We start from the raw sequence: 20,836 nt of genomic DNA, 5'->3' as shown, positions 1-20,836 counted from the left end.
AAATATTGCCCCTGGGTTTGACCGGGCTGTCAACGGACAGCCTGGCACCCCCTCTTGGGTGTTAGGCCATTGGCCCAGCCAAAACCCTCCTTGGTGGTCCAGTGGCCGAAGATTTAAAATAATAGAATTTCTCCCCTTTAACGGAGGGGAGAGAGCGTGGTGACGTCATCACTACGCCACCGCTTTAAGTCTATGGCCTGCCCCCATTACGAAAACATTTCAAAGTCCCGAAAATGGCTCTTCCAGCCACATCGGAGCTCCCAGCGGTAAGTACCACTCTAAAAATAATAGCGCTGGCGCACCTGAATTTTGGCCCCTCTATCTCTTTAACTTTATCTCAATCTCTGTCAGAATTCCACTCGAGAGACTTGAGCACATAACCTAGGCTCACATTACACTGTAATATTGAGGGAGTGCTGCACTGGCCGAGTCTATTGGATGAGACATTAAACCGAGGCCCCATCTGCCCTCTAAAGTAGATGTAAAAGATTCCTGCCACCCTTTGAAGGTGTGCAAGCTAGTTCTCCCAGTGTCCTGGTCAACATTTATCCTCAGCCAACTTCGCTAAAACAGTTTCTTTGGTCATTCATCTCATTGCTATTTGTGTGCACAAATTGACCGCTATATTTCCCTACATTATAATAGTGATCACGCTTTAACAGTACTTCATTGGCTGTGAATCGTTTTGGGGCATCCTGAGGTTGTGAAAGGTATCTTTCTACGCATACCATTACTGTACTCTGATGAAGAGCTGTAATTCCTAAGTGATTGTGCACCAGTCCTTAACTCAGTCCCAGAAAGCTTGAATTATTGAGGCTGATTACAAGCCAGTGTTGTCAGTAACAAAAAAAACCTTATGGTCCTGAGACTGATTACATACCAATACTGCACACATTCACAATAAGCTTTTGTTAGTTACTAACACCAGTTATGTACCACTGCTGCAGTCACAAAACGCTTGTGACCGAAGCTGATTTCCTGAACTTTAGTTAAACTTTAATTTATAGCACTCTTCAGGTTTCTTCAGGCTGTAAGCATGATCTGAACCTGACCCTTAACAAACGTGCTGCTACAAACCAGAACATTGTGAAGCTTATGCTATAAGTGCCTTGCATTTCCAGTGTGTGTCAAGAATGGGAAGCCAGGTGGAAATGGTGCTGTTATGAATGATTCATGAATTGAGTCAGAGCTTTTGGCTAAATTTGCATTTTCCTTTTGTTTTTTTGAGGGTATGAACTTGTCTTTTTTGGTTAGTTTCTCTCTTTCCCCCCCCCCCCTTTTATTCTGATATCCCCAGATCGTGCAAGTAAATGACTTGCTCCAGGGCTTCTGCAAATGCCATTTAAGCTCCACCAGTGGGTATTTCAGAGATGTATTTTCCCTCTGAGCTTCTTCAATCACTGTGGGTTCGTGTTTAATCTAGTGACACCCGGACAAGTTCTTATCCTGCACCAACTCTTTAAGAGACAGTGGCCCAGAATTTGCGGTCAGCGGCGAAGCTAAGGCATTTGCCGCTGGCCCCTGAAGTACGCTTCGCACAAAGATCTCGCAATCCCTGTGTGGAGAAGTTAGTGTTTTCCAATGTTCAATTCAAATCAACGGAGTATCATGGTGGGCGATCCCCTAGTGCGAGCTGCTGTCAACAAGCTGTCTACGCAGCCAATCAAAGCACAGAGGGGGCAAAATTGCCCTTTTTTATAGCCTCCGGAGGCACTAATGGAGCACAATGAGGTTATCGGCCCAGGGAAGGGGTTGATGGTGCCTCTGGGAAAATTGTGCAGTTAGTGCCACGCCCCGCGATTTGCGATCCGGACAGGCGCACGCATGCCGATGATGTTATCCGACCCCTTTGCGGCCCGCTGGGGTATTGCCTCGCAGCCGGCAAGGATGGCGCGGCCGATGTCACTGTCGGCTTCGCGAGTCATGAAGCGGGTGGACATCCGCCACCAGGGCTCCTCTTGCATCATCCTGCAGCCCGACACTCCATTTTGGATGCCTGGGTGTTGGCCCAGTCGGCCCAATGGTGGCCGCCAAAGGGACTGCAGGGCAAACAGTGGCCCTCTTTAATTGAAGGGGAGGGGCGTTCTGCCCAGGAGCGTCACTCCACAGACGCAGAGCGCTACGCCTCCGTTGAGGGACGGAAGGGCCGAATTCAGCGGCGGGTGATAAATATCCCAGCCCCAGAAGTTTACCACCTCCAAATGGGCGCAGGGCAATTTCGGCCCCAGAATTATTACAGTCAGTGAACAAGGATGTTAGTAAGCTCTTAAAATTTTAACTTTTTATAAATGTTACAGCATAACAAAGATTGGGGCTTTCACATGAGGAAAAGGCAAACCTGAAATTAAGATGAAATATTTTTTTTAATTTCTTAAAAATATTATTTATTACAATGGATAAATTTGACATTGCACAAAATTAAAATTAGTTTTTCAGGCCCATAACCTTTGTTTAGCCATCAATATGCTGTTAATACCCCAGTTACACCTAATCCCTTTGGGCTGAACTTTTAGTGGGGAATTAAACATCGTAATTACTGGAGAAGAGCTGAAGTTGTCATCAGTTTCCCTGATTTGTGTGATTGCGCTGATTGCCGGCAATGTGGCGGTGGGGGGGAGGGGAGGGAGGGTGTCACAGCACAGCTTGTGTCGGAGCAGTGAATGACAGACCGCAACTTCCACATGCGCCAAATCCTAAAGCTGCGGACAATTTAAAAGGTGAAATGATGGCGAACGCTGCCAGTTTGCCATCCTCCAAACCGCAAATTCTGGGCCAATATAAAATTGGAAGATGTCTTGACAATTAAGAATAGGTGCATAATTTTGGTTTGCTTCCTAATATATCGAGGGGGGTGGGGGAAGAGTCTAAAAAAGATGCATGCGAGTACAAACCTCAATTTTTCTTTATTGGGAGTGATTTGGCGATTCTTATTTGGGACATATTTTATTTTTTTCATCCCCCTTCCCAGGAGGTTTACAAAGATACCAACACCCAAGTTCACACGTTGCGGAGAATGATCAAAGAGAAGGAGGAGACCATACAAAGACATAACCATCTAGAGAAAAAGATTCATGAACTAGAGAAGCAGGGCTCTATCAAAGTCCAGAAGAAAGGAGATGGTGACATTGCCATTCTACCAGTTTTGTCTTCTGCGGTGCTGTCCCCAGGTGCAGAGCACGTAGCCAGCATTTATACAGGCCCACCACTTGAAGCATCAGGAATGCCAATGCCACCCCTTCCCCCACCTCCTCCATGCTCCTCTAATCCAGGTAAGGCATTATTCAGATTGGCTTCTAAATTAAGTGCAGAATATGTCACTGGAGATTAAATATGTTACAATTCTGTGACTCTGGTTGGCATTGCAACAACCATTTTTCTATTTTAGTGAGAAAATAATCTTAACTTTGTATTGTAATAGTTTAAATATATGAATAACCCATGTATGGGTGTGACCCTGTAGTAGTAAAAATGACTGGAAGGACAATATGAACACAATGAAAATAATAGTAGTCCATCTAGACCCCCACTCACCCGCTGGTAAGATTTTGCCCCCAGTATCAGGTTGAAGCTTTCTGATGTAAGTCGGGAGTGTTAAAACAAACTCTATGCAGTGTGCTTAATATGTATTTAGTGATTACCTATGGAGGTAGCTTTGTCTGAAATCCAATAATTGTTTAACCGTCACAAGAAAATGTTTGCAGGGCTGACATATTGGCATTTAGGCCTATTTGGAAAGCTTAACACAGCTTTTGATGTTGTATTTTTGGCAGTACCAAATGGGCCGGTGACAGTCCCATCATCGCCCCCACTTCCTCCTCCTCCGCCACCACCACCGCCTTCAACTGCAACCGCAGATGCTCTGGCAGCTCCACCACCGCCACCACCACCGCCGCCACCACCGCCGCCACCAGCAGCTCCTCCATTGCCTGGGACAGCCCCGACTCTCATTTTCAACCCTGGCTTAGCAGGTAACATCATGGTATACGATCACAATGTGTTTCACAGATACCTAATGTACAGGTGATGAGACACTAATTGTTCATTTCATGAGCTCAGGAAATAGTTATTATGCTTTGGGTTCTAAAAAATGGATTGAGTTTATTAGGAAGGTAAAAAGGAATACTTGGATCTAGACAACATTGGGACAGTAAATGTTAGGGCTCAATTTTCCCCAATGCTGTTTTTTGGCGTATTGCTAGAGTTAGGTCCGTTTTTCTTGGCCCGGACTGCTCCCAAAAAAAAAAGTAGCAAGTTTCCCCGTTCTATTTTTGGAAATTGGCGCCGCGCAGCCTGTCCTGTAGCCTCGGCGGGGGGGGGGGGGGGCGTGGCTGCCGTGGCGCCTAATGTCTGCGCTGAGAAAAATGATGCCATCCCTTCTGCGCACGTGATTCCAATGGCCGCTCATGCCCAGTACAGCTCCCGGTCTGCATTCAGCCATTTTTAAAGAGCCATTTGTTTGTGAGAACTTTTATTTTCATTGGAAAAATCAGAGCTGCAATACAAGATGCAATGCGGCGCAAGGACCGTGAATTTCTTACAGGACGAAGTGGAGGCACTAGTTACTGTGATTGAGGGCAGATGGCAGGAGCTGGACACCAGCAGAGGTTACATAAAAGTTCCACGAAAAGAAATGAAGAAACACTGGAACCAACTTGCAGAAGATTACTGTGTAATGGTGACCACCCTGAGGTCTGGAGGCCAGTGCAAAAGAAGTGGCAGGACCTTGGTCAAGTAGTTAGTGTAAGTAATATTTTCATTTATTCAACGGAATTGCAATTATAAATGTGACCAGCTGTATATGTCACACCCAGTATTAAGCCACCTCTCTAAAAAGTTATATTTTTATCTTTGCAGAACGTGAGGCCAACCATGATGAGGAAGAAGACGATGCAGAAGAAGATTCAGATGCGGACGAGCCTGAAGAGGAGAACATCTACCAATCCCACCTTGCAGACCAAGAGCATTGGGGTGAGGGGGAGGGGAAGGTGATGGATGAACCCCACACTGTTATACTCACTCTGGAGGAGGTGCAGGTGCCGGCCATTAAGGTACCAGTCCTTCCCTGAGTGGTACAAGTGTTGGTGGGACATTCCATGGATTCCTACCGTCTGAGGCTGGGGATTCCAGTGGGGTGCAGTGAGGCACACCTAGGACCCCACTGTCCCAGGCTGCGGGTCCCAGCGGGATGCAGCGAGCCACACCCAGGGTGAGGAGAGCTTGACAGCGCTCTCCTGAGCTGCAGGATCAATGAGATGTGGTTCAGATGATGGCAATGAGTGTGGAGAGCATTGACCTTATGTGATCACTCTTGGACACCATCAGTGGGGTGGGTGATGAGGTATCAGGACTGTTGGAAGAAGTAACAACACTCTCACGAGAAATGGGAACACTGTCCGGGAACATGAGGGAGGGAATGTCGGAGTTAGCTGCTGCAATAATGGAACACACTCAGACCCCGCGCCCATTGACAGAATCAACTGCCACTCCCACTCCAATCCCCAGACCAGCCTCTGAAGAGGCTCAAGCTGGGCCTTCCACATTACTGCCTGCAACGTCCCCCCCACCTTCCATCAAGAAGTGCGCATTACCCGAGATGTTCGAAAGAATAAGCTTGGTACCAACCGAGAAACGCTGCGCCACTGGCTGCGGGCAGGGGTGGAGTCAACAAGACCAAGTGCAACGGGCAGTCTTGGAATAAGGTGGAGGAGAGATGGGTGCAGCCTTTCTTTGCTGCTGTTGTTATTATTATTGTTGTTACTGTTCTAACTTCTTAAATTAAATCTGGAGAGGCAATTCAGTGGCCAGAATTGGAGGACATTTTTTTCGCCGCCCTTTTCATCGTACAAAAGCGGCGCAACTCAGTGGTGAGTGGCAAAAAAGCGGTGAGTGCGCCAAAAATCTGCAGGGGCCAATTTTGAGCCCTATGATGCTGCGCGTCGCAATCTGCCACATGTTGTATTCCCGGTCAGCTTCTGTCCAGGTTACGCATAGGGGCGTCATGAGCCAGGTGGCGAGGCCATACCCTTTGTCTCCCAGTAGCCAGCTCTGTCCTTCTGGCTGCTACTGAAACATGGCAGATATAATGCTCTCACGTAGGATGAACACATCATGGGTGCTCCCAGGGTATCTTGCATCATCTGACATTATGCGATTCATGTCATCACACACGAGCTGCACATTAATGGAGTTGAAGCCTTTTCTGTTCCTGTACATCTCTGAATCCTCCAAAGGTGCTCGCAAGGTGATGTGGGTACAATCAATGCAACTGTGTACCTTTGGAAGCCAGCAATCCTGGAGAAGCCCAAAGCTCTTTCTCTCATTGCCTGGGCAGTCATGGGAAACTTTATGTAGTCATTCCTCCGAGCATATAGTGCAGCAATCACTTGCCGAATGCAGAAATGTGTTGCATGTTGAGAAATGGAGCACACATCCCCAACTGTGGCCTGGAACAATCCAGATGCATAGAATGAAAGTGCAGCTGTAACCGTCACCTCAACTGACAAAGAAGTCCTCCCGATGCTTCTAGGTTGCAGGTCTGCTTTTACTATCTCACAGATCTCAGTTACAGCCATCTGACACAGTCTGCATCACTCAGGTGCAGATACGAACGCCTGTCTCGATATATCCGACGTGGGTAAGGCCTCCTGCCCATCACCCTACGTGATCTGAGGTTCCTCATGTGATGATGGCGAATCAATTGTCTCCTCCACAGCACCATCATGCAGAACATAACATAAGAACATAAGAAATAGGAATAGGAGTAGGCCATACGGCCCCTCGAGCCTGCTCCGCCATTCAATAAGATCATGGCTGATCTGATCATGGACTCAGCTCCACCTCCCTGCCCATTCCCCATAATCCCTTATCCCTTTATCGTTTAAGAAACTGTCTATTTCTGTCTTAAATTTATTCAATGTCCCAGCTTCCACAGCTCTCTGAGGCAGCGAATTCCACAGATTTACAACCCTCTGAGAGAAGAAATTTCTCCTCATCTCAGTTTTAAATGGGCGGCCCCTTATTCTAAGACCATGCCCTCTAGTTCTAGTCTTCCCCATCAGTGGAAACATCCTCTCTGCATCCACCTTGTCAAGCCCCCTCATAATTTTATATGTTTCCAATGAGTAGAGGCCCAACCTACTCAACCTTTCCTCATAAGTCAACCCCCTCATCTCCGGAATCAACCTAGTGAACCTTCTCTGAACTGCCACCAAAGCAAGTATATCCTTTCGTAAATATGGAAACCAAAATTGCACGCGGTATTCCAGGTGTGGCCTCACCAATACCCTGTATAGCTGTAGCAAGACTTCCCTGCTTTTATACTCCATTCCCTTTGCAATAAAGGCCAAGATTCCATTGGCCTTCCTGATCACTTACTGTACCTGCATACTATCCTTTTGTGTTTCATGCACAAGTACAGCCAGGTCTCGATGTACTGCAGCACTTTGCAATCTTTCTCCATTTAAATAATAACTTGCTCTTTGATATTTTTTTCTGCCAAAGTGCATGACCTCGCACTTTCCAACATTATACTCCATCTGCCAAACTTTTGCTCACTCACTTAGCCTGTCTATGTCCTTTTGCAGATTTTTGTGTCCTCCTCACACATTGCTTTTCTTCCCATCTTTGCACCGTCAGCAAACTTGGCTACATTACACTCAGTCCCTTCTTCCAAGTCGTTAATATAGAATGTAAACAGTTGGGGTCCCAGCACTGATCCCTACAACACCCCACTAGTTACTGGTTTCCAACCAGAGAATGAAACATTTATCCTGACTCTCTGTTCTCTGTTAGTTAGCCAATCCTCTATCCATGCTAATATATTACCACCAACCCCGTGAACTTTTATCTTGTGCAGTAACCTTTTATCTGGCACCTTGTCAAATGCCTTCTGGAAGTCCATATACACCGCATCCACTGGTTCCCCTTTATCCACCCTGTTCGTTACATCCTCAAAGAATTCCAGCAACTTTGTCAAACATGACTTCCCCTTCATAAATTCATGCTGTCTCTGCCTGACCGAATTTTGCTTTTCCGAATGTCTTGCTACTTCTTTAATAATGGACTTCAACATTTTCCCAACCACAGATGTTAGGCTAACTGGTCTATAGTTTCCTGCTTTTTGTCTGCCTCCTTTAAAGAAGGCTTGCACAAGTTATGACATTGTCAGTATTGCCTCCATGATTAAATTGTATCTTTGCAAGACGCTCAAAACGGCAGGCAGGATAAGGTTCTTTGTTCTCTCTCCCCAAGGTCGACGCCCTAGTATGGACCATACCCAGGTCTGAGCAGGTGCAATGATTGGGAACCCTCCGGACTTCATTTGATGCATAGTGTAAGGCTTCTCATGCCTTCTGTTCACCTTCCACAGCCTCCACCGCCCCACCGAGCTTCTTTTCAAGCCAATCCCCTGTGTCCGGGTGAGGGACCGATTCTGCCAGCCGATGTTCCCACCCTCGAGCCCGGTTTGGAGATGTTCGGTGGTGGCGTGTCAGTTTAAAAAAAAAAATCAAAACTTCCATTAAACTTCCATTTCCTGTGTTTTAAGTTTTAAAAATGTAAGCTTGATTATGCATATTTATGTGTTGTTGATTCTCTCCAAAACTTCGCCGAAAAACAATGGCGTCGTTCTGCGCCGTTTTTTTACATGTGCTGGTTTTCCTTAAGTGCCCAGAAGGTTTTTTGGGCGTGGTCACATGTGCTGTCCTAGGAGAAATTTAAATTGGCCAAACTTGCATAATTGTGAAAAATTGTGAAAAACGCAAAAAAAAACTAACCTCAAAAAATTGTACCTAGCTGAGTTACACTGGCGCACAAACATTGTGGAAACGTTGATTTTTAAAATTGAGGCCATAAAAAGCGCCGCGCGCAAAAAGAACACCGCAAATCACTGGGGAAAATTGAGCCCATAGAAACTAGTATCCTCTGTATAGTGTGTGTGTGTTATTTAATTTGTGTCTTGGCGTGCGGTTGCGGTGGGGGAGTTGGAATCCTGGGGACATGCCGGTCCTGCCGAATTTAACAGCAGGGCACCTCATTATCGTTGTTTGCTTTCCTTTTCCCGCCCGTGTGTGGGTTTAATATTGACTCCTATAAGTCAGACAAGGTGAATAAGGTGACTACTTACAGGAGGGGCAAGTTACAACAAGGTGGTTGGCCATTGGGATTTATATTTTCCATTCTCCCCGTATCACAATCCTGATCTTGGGCTGCCTGTGACGGTGGACGGGACAGGGGCGGGGTGAAGACGTAGAAAGAAAATACAAATGCAGGAGGTTCAAGAGTGACATTCTGATTCTGGAAATGATCAGTAATCTCGAAATAAACTTTTTTAATCGTTGGAAGGAAGGAGAAGGAAAAATAATGGGGTGGGGAGAGAGGAAACCTCTCAGAAGAATCTGCTTTAGCAGCATTTATTCGAGTGGGAAACCTTCTATTTCGTATAAAGATTCAGAATCACAATTAATGCTAAAAATATGTTTCAAAGACGAAAGATTATAAGTTAATCATAAATCATTCCAACTATTAAAATAGTTGTGTCAGAAATTGTTACTGTGCAATGAATAGAGAATTATTACAATGTGCAGTTTTGGTTATTATAATTCCAAAGGGTGGATTGAAAGAGAAAAGGGAATGAAGAAGTAAAGACAGAAAAGGGAGACAAAATGGCAGAAAGTAAATGATCGTAACAAAGCATCATCAAGTAATTTAAAAATAACATCCTACGATGCATTTGGATTTTAAGAGATAAACCTTCTTTAAACCTCTCATTGGGTGGAATTGGGGAACATGGCTGTCTCATTGTGAATAGATAATGATATACCAGATGTAAAATCAATGGCGGAAACAGTGGATCAGTGAGATTGCATCAATCACATGACCTAGCTTTGCATTGAAATTGGCTAATGGTAAGCTAGAACAATAAATACCATGACAAATATGTGAAAGTTGCAAAGTTACTGTGGTCCAGTTAAATTATGAGTTCTATCTGAGGCAAAGTGATGCAATAAATTCCCTGTGTTTTCACCAGTAAGAGTGTTTGCCAATGATAAATTATTTCTGCTATTCCTTGCACACTATTTAATGACTTCGCTTCTGCTAATGCATCTTTCTTTATCTACCCTATCTGCTTCCATACAAGAGGGACCAATCAAGCTGTTCTGTAGGTTTCTTTATGCTCTATTGGTGCTATACATCACACTGTATCTGTCTTTCAAGCAGTGATATTTATTGTTGATTGTGGTTCTTTCAGTGCAGTTTCCAAACAAAAATAAAATATAACAGTTTATCTTGGCATAATGGAATGCTATGTTTTTGTATACTAGTTTACTTCACCAACTTGAAATAAATGTTAATGATAAATTTCATAACTAACCTCTTCTTTTCCAATGGATTTGATTTTTTACTAAAGATTCCAACACATACATCTGTTTATTATTTTAAGAACTGAGGTGAATCCATTCATGTATGTAAGGCAATGATCAGGTTGTGTGGCTGAGAGGGAACCAAATGTAATATTTCCAAGTTTGCTGATGGCACAAAACTAGGTGAGATTGTGAGTTGTGAGGAGGATGCAAAGACGCTGCAAGGCAATTTAGATAGGTTGAGTGAGTGGGCAAACTCATGGCAGATGCAGTATAACATGGATAAATGTGAAGTTATCCACTTTGGTAGGAAAAACAAAGACAAAGTATTATTTAAATGGTGATAGCTTGGAAAATATCGATGTACAAAGGGACCTGGGTGTCCTTGTACACCAGTCATTGAAAACAAACATGCAGGTGCAGCAAGAATAGAAACATAGAAACATAGAAAATAGTTGCAGGAGTAGGCCATTCGGCCCTTCAAGCCTGCACCACCATTCAGTATGATCATGGCTGATTACACACTTCAGTACCCCATTCCTGCTTTCTCTCCATACCCCCTTGATCCCTTTAGGCGTAAGGGCCACATCTAACTCTCTTTTGAATATATCCAATGAACTGACCTCAACAACTTTCTGTGGTAGCGAATTCCACATGTACACAACTCTCTGAGTGAAGAAATTTCTCCTCATCTTGGTCCTAAATGGTTTACCCCTTATCCTTAGACTATGGCCCCTGGTTCTGGACTTCCCCAACATTGGGAACATTCTTCATGCATCTAACCTGTCCAATCCCGTCAGAATTTTATATGTTTCTATGAGATCCCCTCTCATTCTTCTAAATTCCATTGATTATAAGCCTAGACGATCCAGTCTTTCTTCATATGTCAGTCCTGTCATCCCGGGAATCAGTCTTATGAAGCTTCGCTGCACTCCCTCAAGAATGTCCTTCCTCAGATTAGGAGACCAAAACGGTACACAATATTCAAGCTGTGGCCTCACCAAGGCCCTGTACAACTGCAGTAAGACCTCCCTGCTCCTTTACTCAAATTCTCTCGCTATGAAGGCCAACATGCCATTTGCCGCTTCACCGCCTGCTGTACCTGTATGCCAACTTTCAATGACTGATGTACCATGACACCCAGGTCTCGTTGCACTCCCTTTTACTAATCTGTCACCATTCAGCTAATAATCTGCCTTCATGTTTTTACCACCAAAGTGGATAACCTCACATTTATCTACATTATACCGCATCTGCCATGCATTTGCCCACTCACCTAACCTGTCCAAGTCACCCTGCAGTCCCTTAGCATCCTCCTCACAGCTCACACCGCCACCCAGCTTAGTGTCATCTGCAAACTTGGAGATATTACATTCAATTCCTTCATCTAAATCATTAATGTATATTGTAAATAGCTGGGGTCCCAGCACTGAACCTTGCGGTATCCCACTAGTCACTGCCTGCCATTCTGAAAAGGACCCATTCATTCCTACTCTTTGCTTTCTGTCTGCCAACCAGTTCTCTATCCACGTCAGTACATTACCCCCAGTACCATGTGCTTTAATTTTGCAGACTAATCTCTTGTGTGGGACCTTGTCAAAAGCCTTTTGATAGTCTAAATACACCACATCCACTGGCTCCCCCTTGTCAACTCTACTCGTTGCATCCTCAAAAAATTCTAGAAGATTTTTCAAGCATGATTTCCCTTTCATAAATCCATGCTGACTTGGATTGATCCTGTCACTGCTTTCCAAATGCGCTGCTATTACATCTTTAATAATTGATTCCAGCATTTTCCCCACCACCGATGTCAGGCTGACCGGTCTATAATTCCCTATTTTCTCTCTCCCTCCTTATATAAAAAGTGGTGTTACATTAGCTACCCTCCATTCCAAAGGAACTGATCCAGAGTCTATAGAATGTTGGAAAATGACCACCAATGCATCCACTATTTCTAGGGCCACTTCCTTAAGTACTCTGGGATGCAGACTATCAGGCCCTGGGGATTTATTGGCCTTCAATCCCATCAATTTTCCTAACACAATTTGCTGACTAATAAGGATTTCCTTTAGTTCCTCCTTCTCGCTAGACCCTTGGTCCCCTAGTATTTCCGGAAGGTCATTTGTGTCTTCCTTCGTGAAGACATAATCAAAGTATTTGTTCAATTGGTCTGCCATTTCTTTGTTCCCCATTATAAATTCACCTGATTCTGACTGTAAGGGACCTACATTTGTCTTCACTAATCTTTTTTCTCTTCACGTATCTGCAGAAGCTTTTGCAGTCAGTTTTTATGTTCCCTACAAGCTTCCTCTCATATTCTATTTTCCCCCTCCTAATTAAACCCTTAGTCCTCCTCTGCTGAATTCTAAATTTCTCCCAGTCCTCAGGTTTGCTGCTTTTTTTGGCCAATTCTTTGGCCAATGCCTCTTCTTTGGATTTAATACCATCCCTAATTTCCCTTGTAAGCCACGTTTGAGCCACCTTCCCTGTTTTATTTTTATGTCAGACAGGGATGTACAATTGTTGAAGTTCATCCATGTGATCTTTAAATGTCTGCCATTGCCTATCCACCTTCAACCCTTTAAGTATCATTCGCCAGTCTGCCCTAGCCAATTTACATCTCATACCGTCGAAGTTACCTTTCTTTAAGTTCAGGATTCTAGTCTCTGAATTAACTGTGTCGCTCTCCATCTTAATGAAGAATTCTGCCATATTATTGTCACTCTTCCTCAAGGGACCTCGCACAACAAGATTGCTAATTAATGCTGTCTCATTACACAACACCCAGTCTAGGATGGCCAGCTCTCTAAATGGTTCCTCGACATATTGGTCTAGAAAACCATCCCTTATACACTCCAGGAAATCTTCCTCCTCCGTATTGCTATCAGTTTGTTTAGCCCAATCTATATGTAGATTAAAGTCACCCATGATAACTGCTGTACCTTTATTGCACGCATCCCTAATTTCCTGTTTGATGCCATCCCCAACCTCACTATGACTGTTTGATGGTCTGTACACAACTCCCACTAGCGTTTTCTGCCCTTTGGTGTTCCGCAGCTCTACCCATACAGATTCCACCTCATCCACGCTAATGTCCTTCCTTACTATTGCGTTAATCTCCTCTTTAACCAGCAAAGCTACCCCACCTCCTTTTCCTTTCAGTCTATTGAATACCCTTGGATGATGAGTTCCCAGCCTTGGTCACCCTAGAGCCATGTCTCTGTAATCCCAATTACACCATATCTGTTAACAGCTATCTGCGCAGTTAATTCATCCACCTTATTATGAATGCTCCTCGCATCGAGACACAGAACCTTCAGGCTTGTTTTTTTAACACTCCTTGTCCTTTTAGAATTATGTTGTTATTTGGCCCTTTTTGATTTTTGCCTTCGATTTTTCTGCCCTGCACTTCTACTTTTCTCCTTTATACCTTTTGCTTCTGACCCCATTTTACTTCCCTCTGTCTCCCTGCATAGGTTCCCATCCCCCTGCCCTATTAGTTTAAATCCTCCCCAACAGCACTAGCAAACACTCCCTCTAGGACATCGGTTCCAGTCCTGCCCAGGTGCAGACCGTCCGGTTTGTACTGGTCCCATCTCCCCCAGAACCGGTTCCAGTGTCCCAGGAATTTGAATCCCTCCCTCTTGTACCATTCCTCAAGCCACGTAATCATCTTACCTATCTTGCTATTTCTACTCTGACTTGCACATGGCAGTGGTAGCAATCCTGAGATTACTACCTTTGAGGTCCTACTTTTTAATTTAACTCCTCGTTCCCTAAATTCAGCTTGTAGGACCTAATCCCGCTTTTTACCTATATCGTTGGTACCTATATGCACCACGACAACTGGTTGTTCACCCTCCCCCTCCAGAATGCCCTGCAGCCGCTCCGAGACATCTTTGACCCTTGCACCAGAGAGGCAACATACCATCCTGGAGTCTCGTTTGCGGACGCAGAAACGCCTATCTATTCCCCTTACAATAGAATCCCCATACCACGATAGCTCACCCACTCTTTTTCTTGCCCTCCTGCGCAGCAGAGCCACCCATGATGCCATGAACTTGTCTGCTGCTGCCTTCTCCCCCAACAGTACCCAAAGTGGTATATCTGTTTTGGATGGAGATGACCGCAGGGGACCCCTGCATTACCTTCCACTGCTCTTCAGGCGGGTCACCCATTCCCTATCTGCCTGTGTAACCTTTACCTGCGGTGTGACCAACTCACTAAACGTGCTATTCACGACATCCTCAGCATCGCAGATGCTCCAGAGTGAATCCATGTGCAGTTCCAGTGCCGCAATGCGGTCTGTCAGGAGCTGCAGCTGGTTACACTTCCCGCACATACAGTAGTCAGGGACACTGGAAGCGTCCCTGATTTCCCACATAGCACAGGAGGAGCATGACACGCATCTGGGCTCTCCTGCGATGATTTAAACCTTAAATTACTTAATTTGGTAACAATGCCAAAGGTTTCTTACTGCTAAGAAAAAGAAAAAAGATAAAGAAAAATAAAACTACTCACCAATCAACCAGCCAATCGCTTACCCTCTTGGCTGTGACGTCATACTTCGATTACTTTTTCTACTTCTTTCTTACTTTTGACCCTGCTGCAGCTACAGCTAGCTGCTCCTCTGACTGCTCCTCCTCGACTGCCGCCGATCCCGGACTGCTGCTGGGCCTTTATATGCCGCCGCTGCTCCTCTGACTGCAGTTCGGAAGGCAAATGGTATGTTAGCCTTCATTGCAAGAGGATTTGAGTACAGGAGCAAGGATGTCTTACTACAGTTATACAGGGCCTTGGTGAGACCACACCTGGAGTATTGAGTGCAGTTTTGGTCTCCTTACCTGCGAAGGTTCACCAGACTGATTCCTAGGATGGCAGGACTGTCGTATGAGGAGAGATTGGGTCGACTAGGCCTGTATTCACTAGAGTTTAGAAGAATGAAAGGGGATCTCATGGAAACGTATAAAATTCTGACGGGATTGGACAGACTGAATGCGGGGAGAATGTTTCCGCTGGCTGGGAAGTCTAGAACAAGGGGTCAGTGTCTCAGGATACAGAGTAGGAAATTTAGGACTGAGATGAGGTGGTGAACCTGTGGAATTCTCTACCACAGAAGGCTGTGGAGGACAAGTCACTGAATATATTTAAGAGGGAGGTCGATAGATTTCTCGACACAAAAGGCATCAAGTGGTATGGGGAGAAAGCGGGAATATGGTGTTGAGGTAGAGGATCAACCATGATCATATTGAATGGCAGTGCAGGCTCGAAGGGCCGAATGGCCTAATACTACTATTTTTTATGTTTCTATAATCGAATTCTATATGGTGTTCTCATTCACAGAAGCAAACGATTTCAGGTGCTTTGGCTTTGTATATTGTGGATTGAGCCCTGAAAATTCTAAATTGCACTGAAAGATACCATGCCTTGCAATATTTCTCCTGTTTGTCCTGGAAATTGCATGCTCCAAGTTGAAACGCTTGATTGTGGTATTTTAATTCAACGAGCATGCGTGTTGCATTTGAGTGTCTCCATTCTTAATCATGGAGTTAGATGACATAACTGCAGTCTGAGCACTGCTGACCATCTTAAATGAGACTTAAATTGTGAATTCAAATGACAGGAAATGGCAATTTGCTCTTGCAAGTGCAAAGTTCAGATTTTGAATAATATATTGAATACTTTGTCAATTCACACATGGTTCCAATATTATCCCTGACTAAGAACTAACTCTGTGCACATTTGCCAAAGCAGTTTTCTCTGATCTGCGTACTTCAGTAATCTGGGAGAAGTTAATAATTTAGTGAATACTGAAACTGATCATAAAGCTATTTGGAATAATTTAGTTTGTCCTTGGGCTGAAACTCTAAATCTGATTGGTTGCCTAAAAAGAATTAATATTTCAAATAATTTGCACTGTTACCTGTTAATCCCCAGGTGTTTTTTTAAGTGACGACAGTGGGGAAAACAATAAAAACAAATTTGCTATTTTACTGCACTGCCTGCTCATGTGCTCACTAATAGGGCCTTCAAAAGACCTTTCATGATTAATGTGTAATGCCTAAGGTATAATAAAAAATATATTAATAGCACTTTTCATGCTGTCATTTGGATCACAGACAATGCAAACTCTGTTAATTTTGTAATTGCATGAAGATTGGTTTATGGCAAATGCAGTTAACATTTGCACAAAATTGAGTTTCGTATGTCATGCATGCTGTAAGTGATGAGGAACAATATCTAAACCATTTTTTGTGCAGCTGTGAAGATCAAGAAACCTATCAAAACAAAATTCCGTATGCCAGTCTTCAACTGGGTGGCATTGAAGCCCAATCAGATCAATGGCACTGTCTTCAATGACATTGATGATGAGAGAATCCTGGAGGTACATCTTAAGCTTTATATTGTCACATAAGGATAAACATTACATTGAGACTTATTAGATATTTAAAATCATGCTCAGTATTTATTGTTTACATTGTATTTTGAGTATCTCAGCACTACACTTGGATATATGTATAAATTTTAATTTACAGGAACTAAATGTAGATGAGTTTGAAGAAATATTTAAAACAAAAGCCCAGGGGCCAGCCGTGGATATTGTTTCAAGTAGACAAAAGGTGATCCAAAAGGGATCGAACAAAGTGACATTGCTGGAACCCAACAGAGCCAAGAACCTTGCCATCACATTGCGAAAGGCAGGAAAAACCACCGATGAAATATGTAAGGCTATCCAAATGTGAGTAATTGAAGTCTCTTCAGCAAACAAAATCTCGCTTGCCAAGCATTTTTCAGCCTTTGTTTTGAGAGGGGAAAGGAGGTTATTCAGTTTTGCTCCATTTTCAATTGTCTGTTATATTTTCAACATATACATGACTTAATTAGTAATTGAACATAGAAACATAGAAAATAGGTGCAGGAGTAGGCCATTCGGCCCTTCGAGCCTGCACCGCCATTCAATGAGTTCATGGCTGAACATACAACTTCAGTACCCAATTCCTGCTTTCTCGCCATACCCCTTGATCCCCCTAGTAGTAAGGACTTCATCTAACTCCTTTTTGAATATGTTTAGTGAATTGGCCTCAACAACTTTCTGTGGTAGAGAATTCCACAGGTTCACCACTCTCTGGGTGAAGAAGTTTCTCCTCATCTCGGTCCTAAATGGCTTACCCCTTATCCTGGTGACCCCTGGTTCTGGACTTCCCCAACATTGGGAACATTCTTCCTGCATCAAATCTGTCTAAACCCATCAGAATTTTAAACGTTTCTATGAGATCCCCTCTCATTCTTCTGAACTCCAGTGAATACAAGCCCAGTTGATCCAGTCTTTCTTGATATGTCAGTCCCGCCATCCCGGGAATCAGTCTGGTGAACCTTCGCTGCACTCCCTCAATAGCAAGAATGACCTTCCTCAAGTTAGGAGACCAAAACTGTACACAATACTCCAGGTGTGGCCTCACCAAGGCCCTGTACAACTGTAGCAACACCTCCCTGCCCCTGTACTCAAATCCCCTCGCTATGAAGGCCAACATGCCATTTGCTTTCTTAACCGCCTGCTGTACCTGCATGCCAACCTTCAATGACTGATGTACCATGACACCCAGGTCTCGTTGCACCTCCCCTTTTCCTAATCTGTCACCATTCAGATAATAGTCTGTCTCTCTGTTTTTACCACCAAAGTGGATAACCTCACATTTATCCACATTATACTTCATCTGCCATGCATTTGCCCACTCACCTAACCTATCCAAGTCACTCTGCAGCCTCATAGCATCCTCCTCGCAGCTCACACTGCCACCCAACTTAGTGTCATCCGCAAATTTGGAGATACTACATTTAATCCCCTCGTCTAAATCATTAATGTACAATGTAAACAGCTGGGGCCCCAGCACAGAACCTTGTGGTACCCCACTAGTGACTGCCTGCCATTCTGAAAAGTACCCATTTACTCCTACTCTTTGCTTCCTGTCTGCCAACCAGTTCTCAATCCACGTCAGCACACTACCCCCAATCCCATGTGCTTTAACTTTGCACATTAATCTTTTGTGTGGGACCTTGTCGAAAGCCTTCTGAAAGTCCAAATATACCACATCAACTTGTTCTCCCTTGTCCACTCTACTGGAAAAACCCTCAAAAAATTCCAGAAGATTTGTCAAGAATGATTTCCCTTTCATAAATTCATGCTGACTTGGACCTATCATGTCACCTCTTTCCAAATGCAATGTGATGACGTCCTTAATAATTGATTCCATCATTTTACCCTCTACCGATGTCAGGCTATAATTCCCTGTTTTCTCACTCCCTCCTTTTTTAAAAAGTGGGTTTACATTGGCTACCCTCCACTCCATAGGAACTGATCCAGAGTCTATGGAATGTTGGAAAATGACTGTTAATGCATCCGCTATTTCCAAGGCCACCTCCTTAAGTACTCTGGAATGCAGACCATCAGGCCCTGGGGATTTATCGGCCTTCAATCCCATCAATTTCCCCAACACAATTTCCCGACTAATAAGGATTTCCCTCAGTTACTCCTTACTAGACCCTCTGACCCCTTTTATATCCGGAAGGTTGTTTGTGTCCTCCTCAGTGAATACTGAACCAAAGTACTTGTTCAATTGGTCTGCCATTTCTTTGTTCCCCGTTATGACTTGCCCTGATTCTGACTGCAGGGGACCTACGTTTGCCTTTACTAACCTTTTACTCTTTACATATCTATAGAAGCTTTTGCAGTCCATCTTAATGTTCCCTGCAAGCTTCCTCTCGTACTCTATTTTCCCTGCCCTAATCAAACCCTTTGTCCTCCTCTGCTGAGTTCTAAATTTCTCCCAGTCCCCGGGTTCGCTGCTATTTCTGGCCAATTTGTATGCCACTTCCTTGGCTTTAATACTATCCCTGATTTCCCTTGATAGCCACGGTTGAGCCATCTTCACTTTTTTATTTTTACGCCAGACAGGGATGTACAATTGTTATAGTTCATCCATGCGGTCTCTAAATGTCTGCCATTGCCCATCCACTGTCAACCCCTTAAGTATAATTCGCCAATCTATCCTAGCCAATTCACGCCTCATACCTTCAAAGTTACCCTTCTTTAAGTTCTGGACCATGGTCTCTGAATTTACTGTTTCATTCTCCATCCTAATGTAGAATTCCACCATATTATGGTCACTCTTCCCCAAGGGGTCTCGCACAACGAGATTTCTAATTAATCCTCTCTCATTACACAACACCTGTCTAAGATGGCCTCCCCCCTAGTTGGTTCCTCGACATATTGGTCTAGAAAACCATCCCTTATGCACTCCAGGAAATCCTCCACCGTATTGCTTCCAGTTTGGTTAGCCCAATCTATATGCATATTAAAGTCACCCATGATAACTGCTGCACCTTTATTGCATGCACCCCTAATTTCCTGTTTGATGCCCTCCCCAACATCACTACTACTGTTTGGAGGTCTATACGCAACTCCCACTGATGTTTTTTGCCCTTTGGTGTTCTGCAGCTCTACCCATATAAATTCCACATCATCCAAGCTAATGTCCTTCCTAACTATTGCATTAATCTCCTCTTTAACCAGCAATGCTACCCCACCTCCTTTCCTTTATTCTATCCTTCCTGAATGTTGAATATCCATGGCTGTTGAGTTCCCAGCCCTGATCATCCTGGAGCCACGTCTCTGTAATCCCAATCACATCATATCTGTTAACATCTATTTGCACAGTTAATTCATCCACCTTATTACGATACTCCTTGCATTAAGACACAAAGCCTTCAGGCTTGTTTTTTTAACCCCTTTGTCCTTTTAGAATTATGATGTAGCGTGGCCCTTTTTGTTCTTGCCTTTGTTTACTCGGCCTTCAACTATTGCTTTTTACCTCTCGACCATCTGTTTTTGACTCCATGGGCCCAAGTTTCCACAAGAAAAAAAACGGGCGCCCCTCCGAGCTGGGCGCCCGTTTTTCGCGCCTAAAACGGCGCCTAAAAAAATCCTCGGTATTCTCCACCTACCTGCAGGTCCTCTGGCCTTCGCGCAGCCAGCACGAGCTGTGGGGGGGCGGAGCCAGGTCCCTGCGCTGAAAACAGTGCCGGGACCTCTGCACATGCACGCGACAGTCGGCACGCAAGTGCAGTAGCTCCAGGCGCCGAACTGTGTGGGAGGGGCCCGAAGCACGCAGTCCCTAGCCCTGGCTAAATGGCCTCACTGGGGCTGCGTGAATAAGGCTCCTCCCACGGCCAGCTCCTGCTCCCCCCCCCCCCCCCCCTCTGACCAGACCCGACACCCGCTCCCCCTGCCTCCGGCAAGACCCGACACCCGCTTCCCCCCCCCCCCCCCTGCCCTGACCCGAGACCCGCTCCCCCCCCCCGACTGGACCCAACCCGACCGCGCTCCCCGCCCCCCCCCCCCCCCACTGGACCCGACTCCCGCTCCCGGACTGGATCCGATCCGACCTGACCTCCCCACCCCCCCCCCTCTCTCTCCC

At 44.8% G+C, this 20,836-nt stretch overlaps 1 protein-coding gene across 8 annotated transcripts in view; it reads left to right on the top strand.

The window, feature by feature from the left end:
* The window catches only part of LOC139259816 (formin-like protein 2), a 425,278-nt gene that overhangs the window by 368,614 nt on the left and 35,828 nt on the right, over nucleotides 1-20,836 (top strand). For all 8 annotated transcript variants that reach the window (XM_070875639.1, XM_070875635.1, XM_070875637.1 and 5 more), the window contains exons 14-17: nucleotides 2,969-3,269; nucleotides 3,771-3,968; nucleotides 16,622-16,746; nucleotides 16,898-17,100. In XM_070875639.1, coding sequence (XP_070731740.1) covers nucleotides 2,969-3,269; nucleotides 3,771-3,968; nucleotides 16,622-16,746; nucleotides 16,898-17,100 — 827 coding nt within the window. The remainder of the gene's footprint in view (nucleotides 1-2,968; nucleotides 3,270-3,770; nucleotides 3,969-16,621; nucleotides 16,747-16,897; nucleotides 17,101-20,836) is intronic.

Source organism: Pristiophorus japonicus, chromosome 3 (assembly GCF_044704955.1).
Source record: "Pristiophorus japonicus isolate sPriJap1 chromosome 3, sPriJap1.hap1, whole genome shotgun sequence".
Classification (NCBI taxonomy): domain Eukaryota; kingdom Metazoa; phylum Chordata; class Chondrichthyes; family Pristiophoridae; genus Pristiophorus; species Pristiophorus japonicus.
The sequence above is the reverse complement of the archived record's forward strand: the minus strand, read 5'-3'. Positions and strand labels throughout refer to the sequence as shown.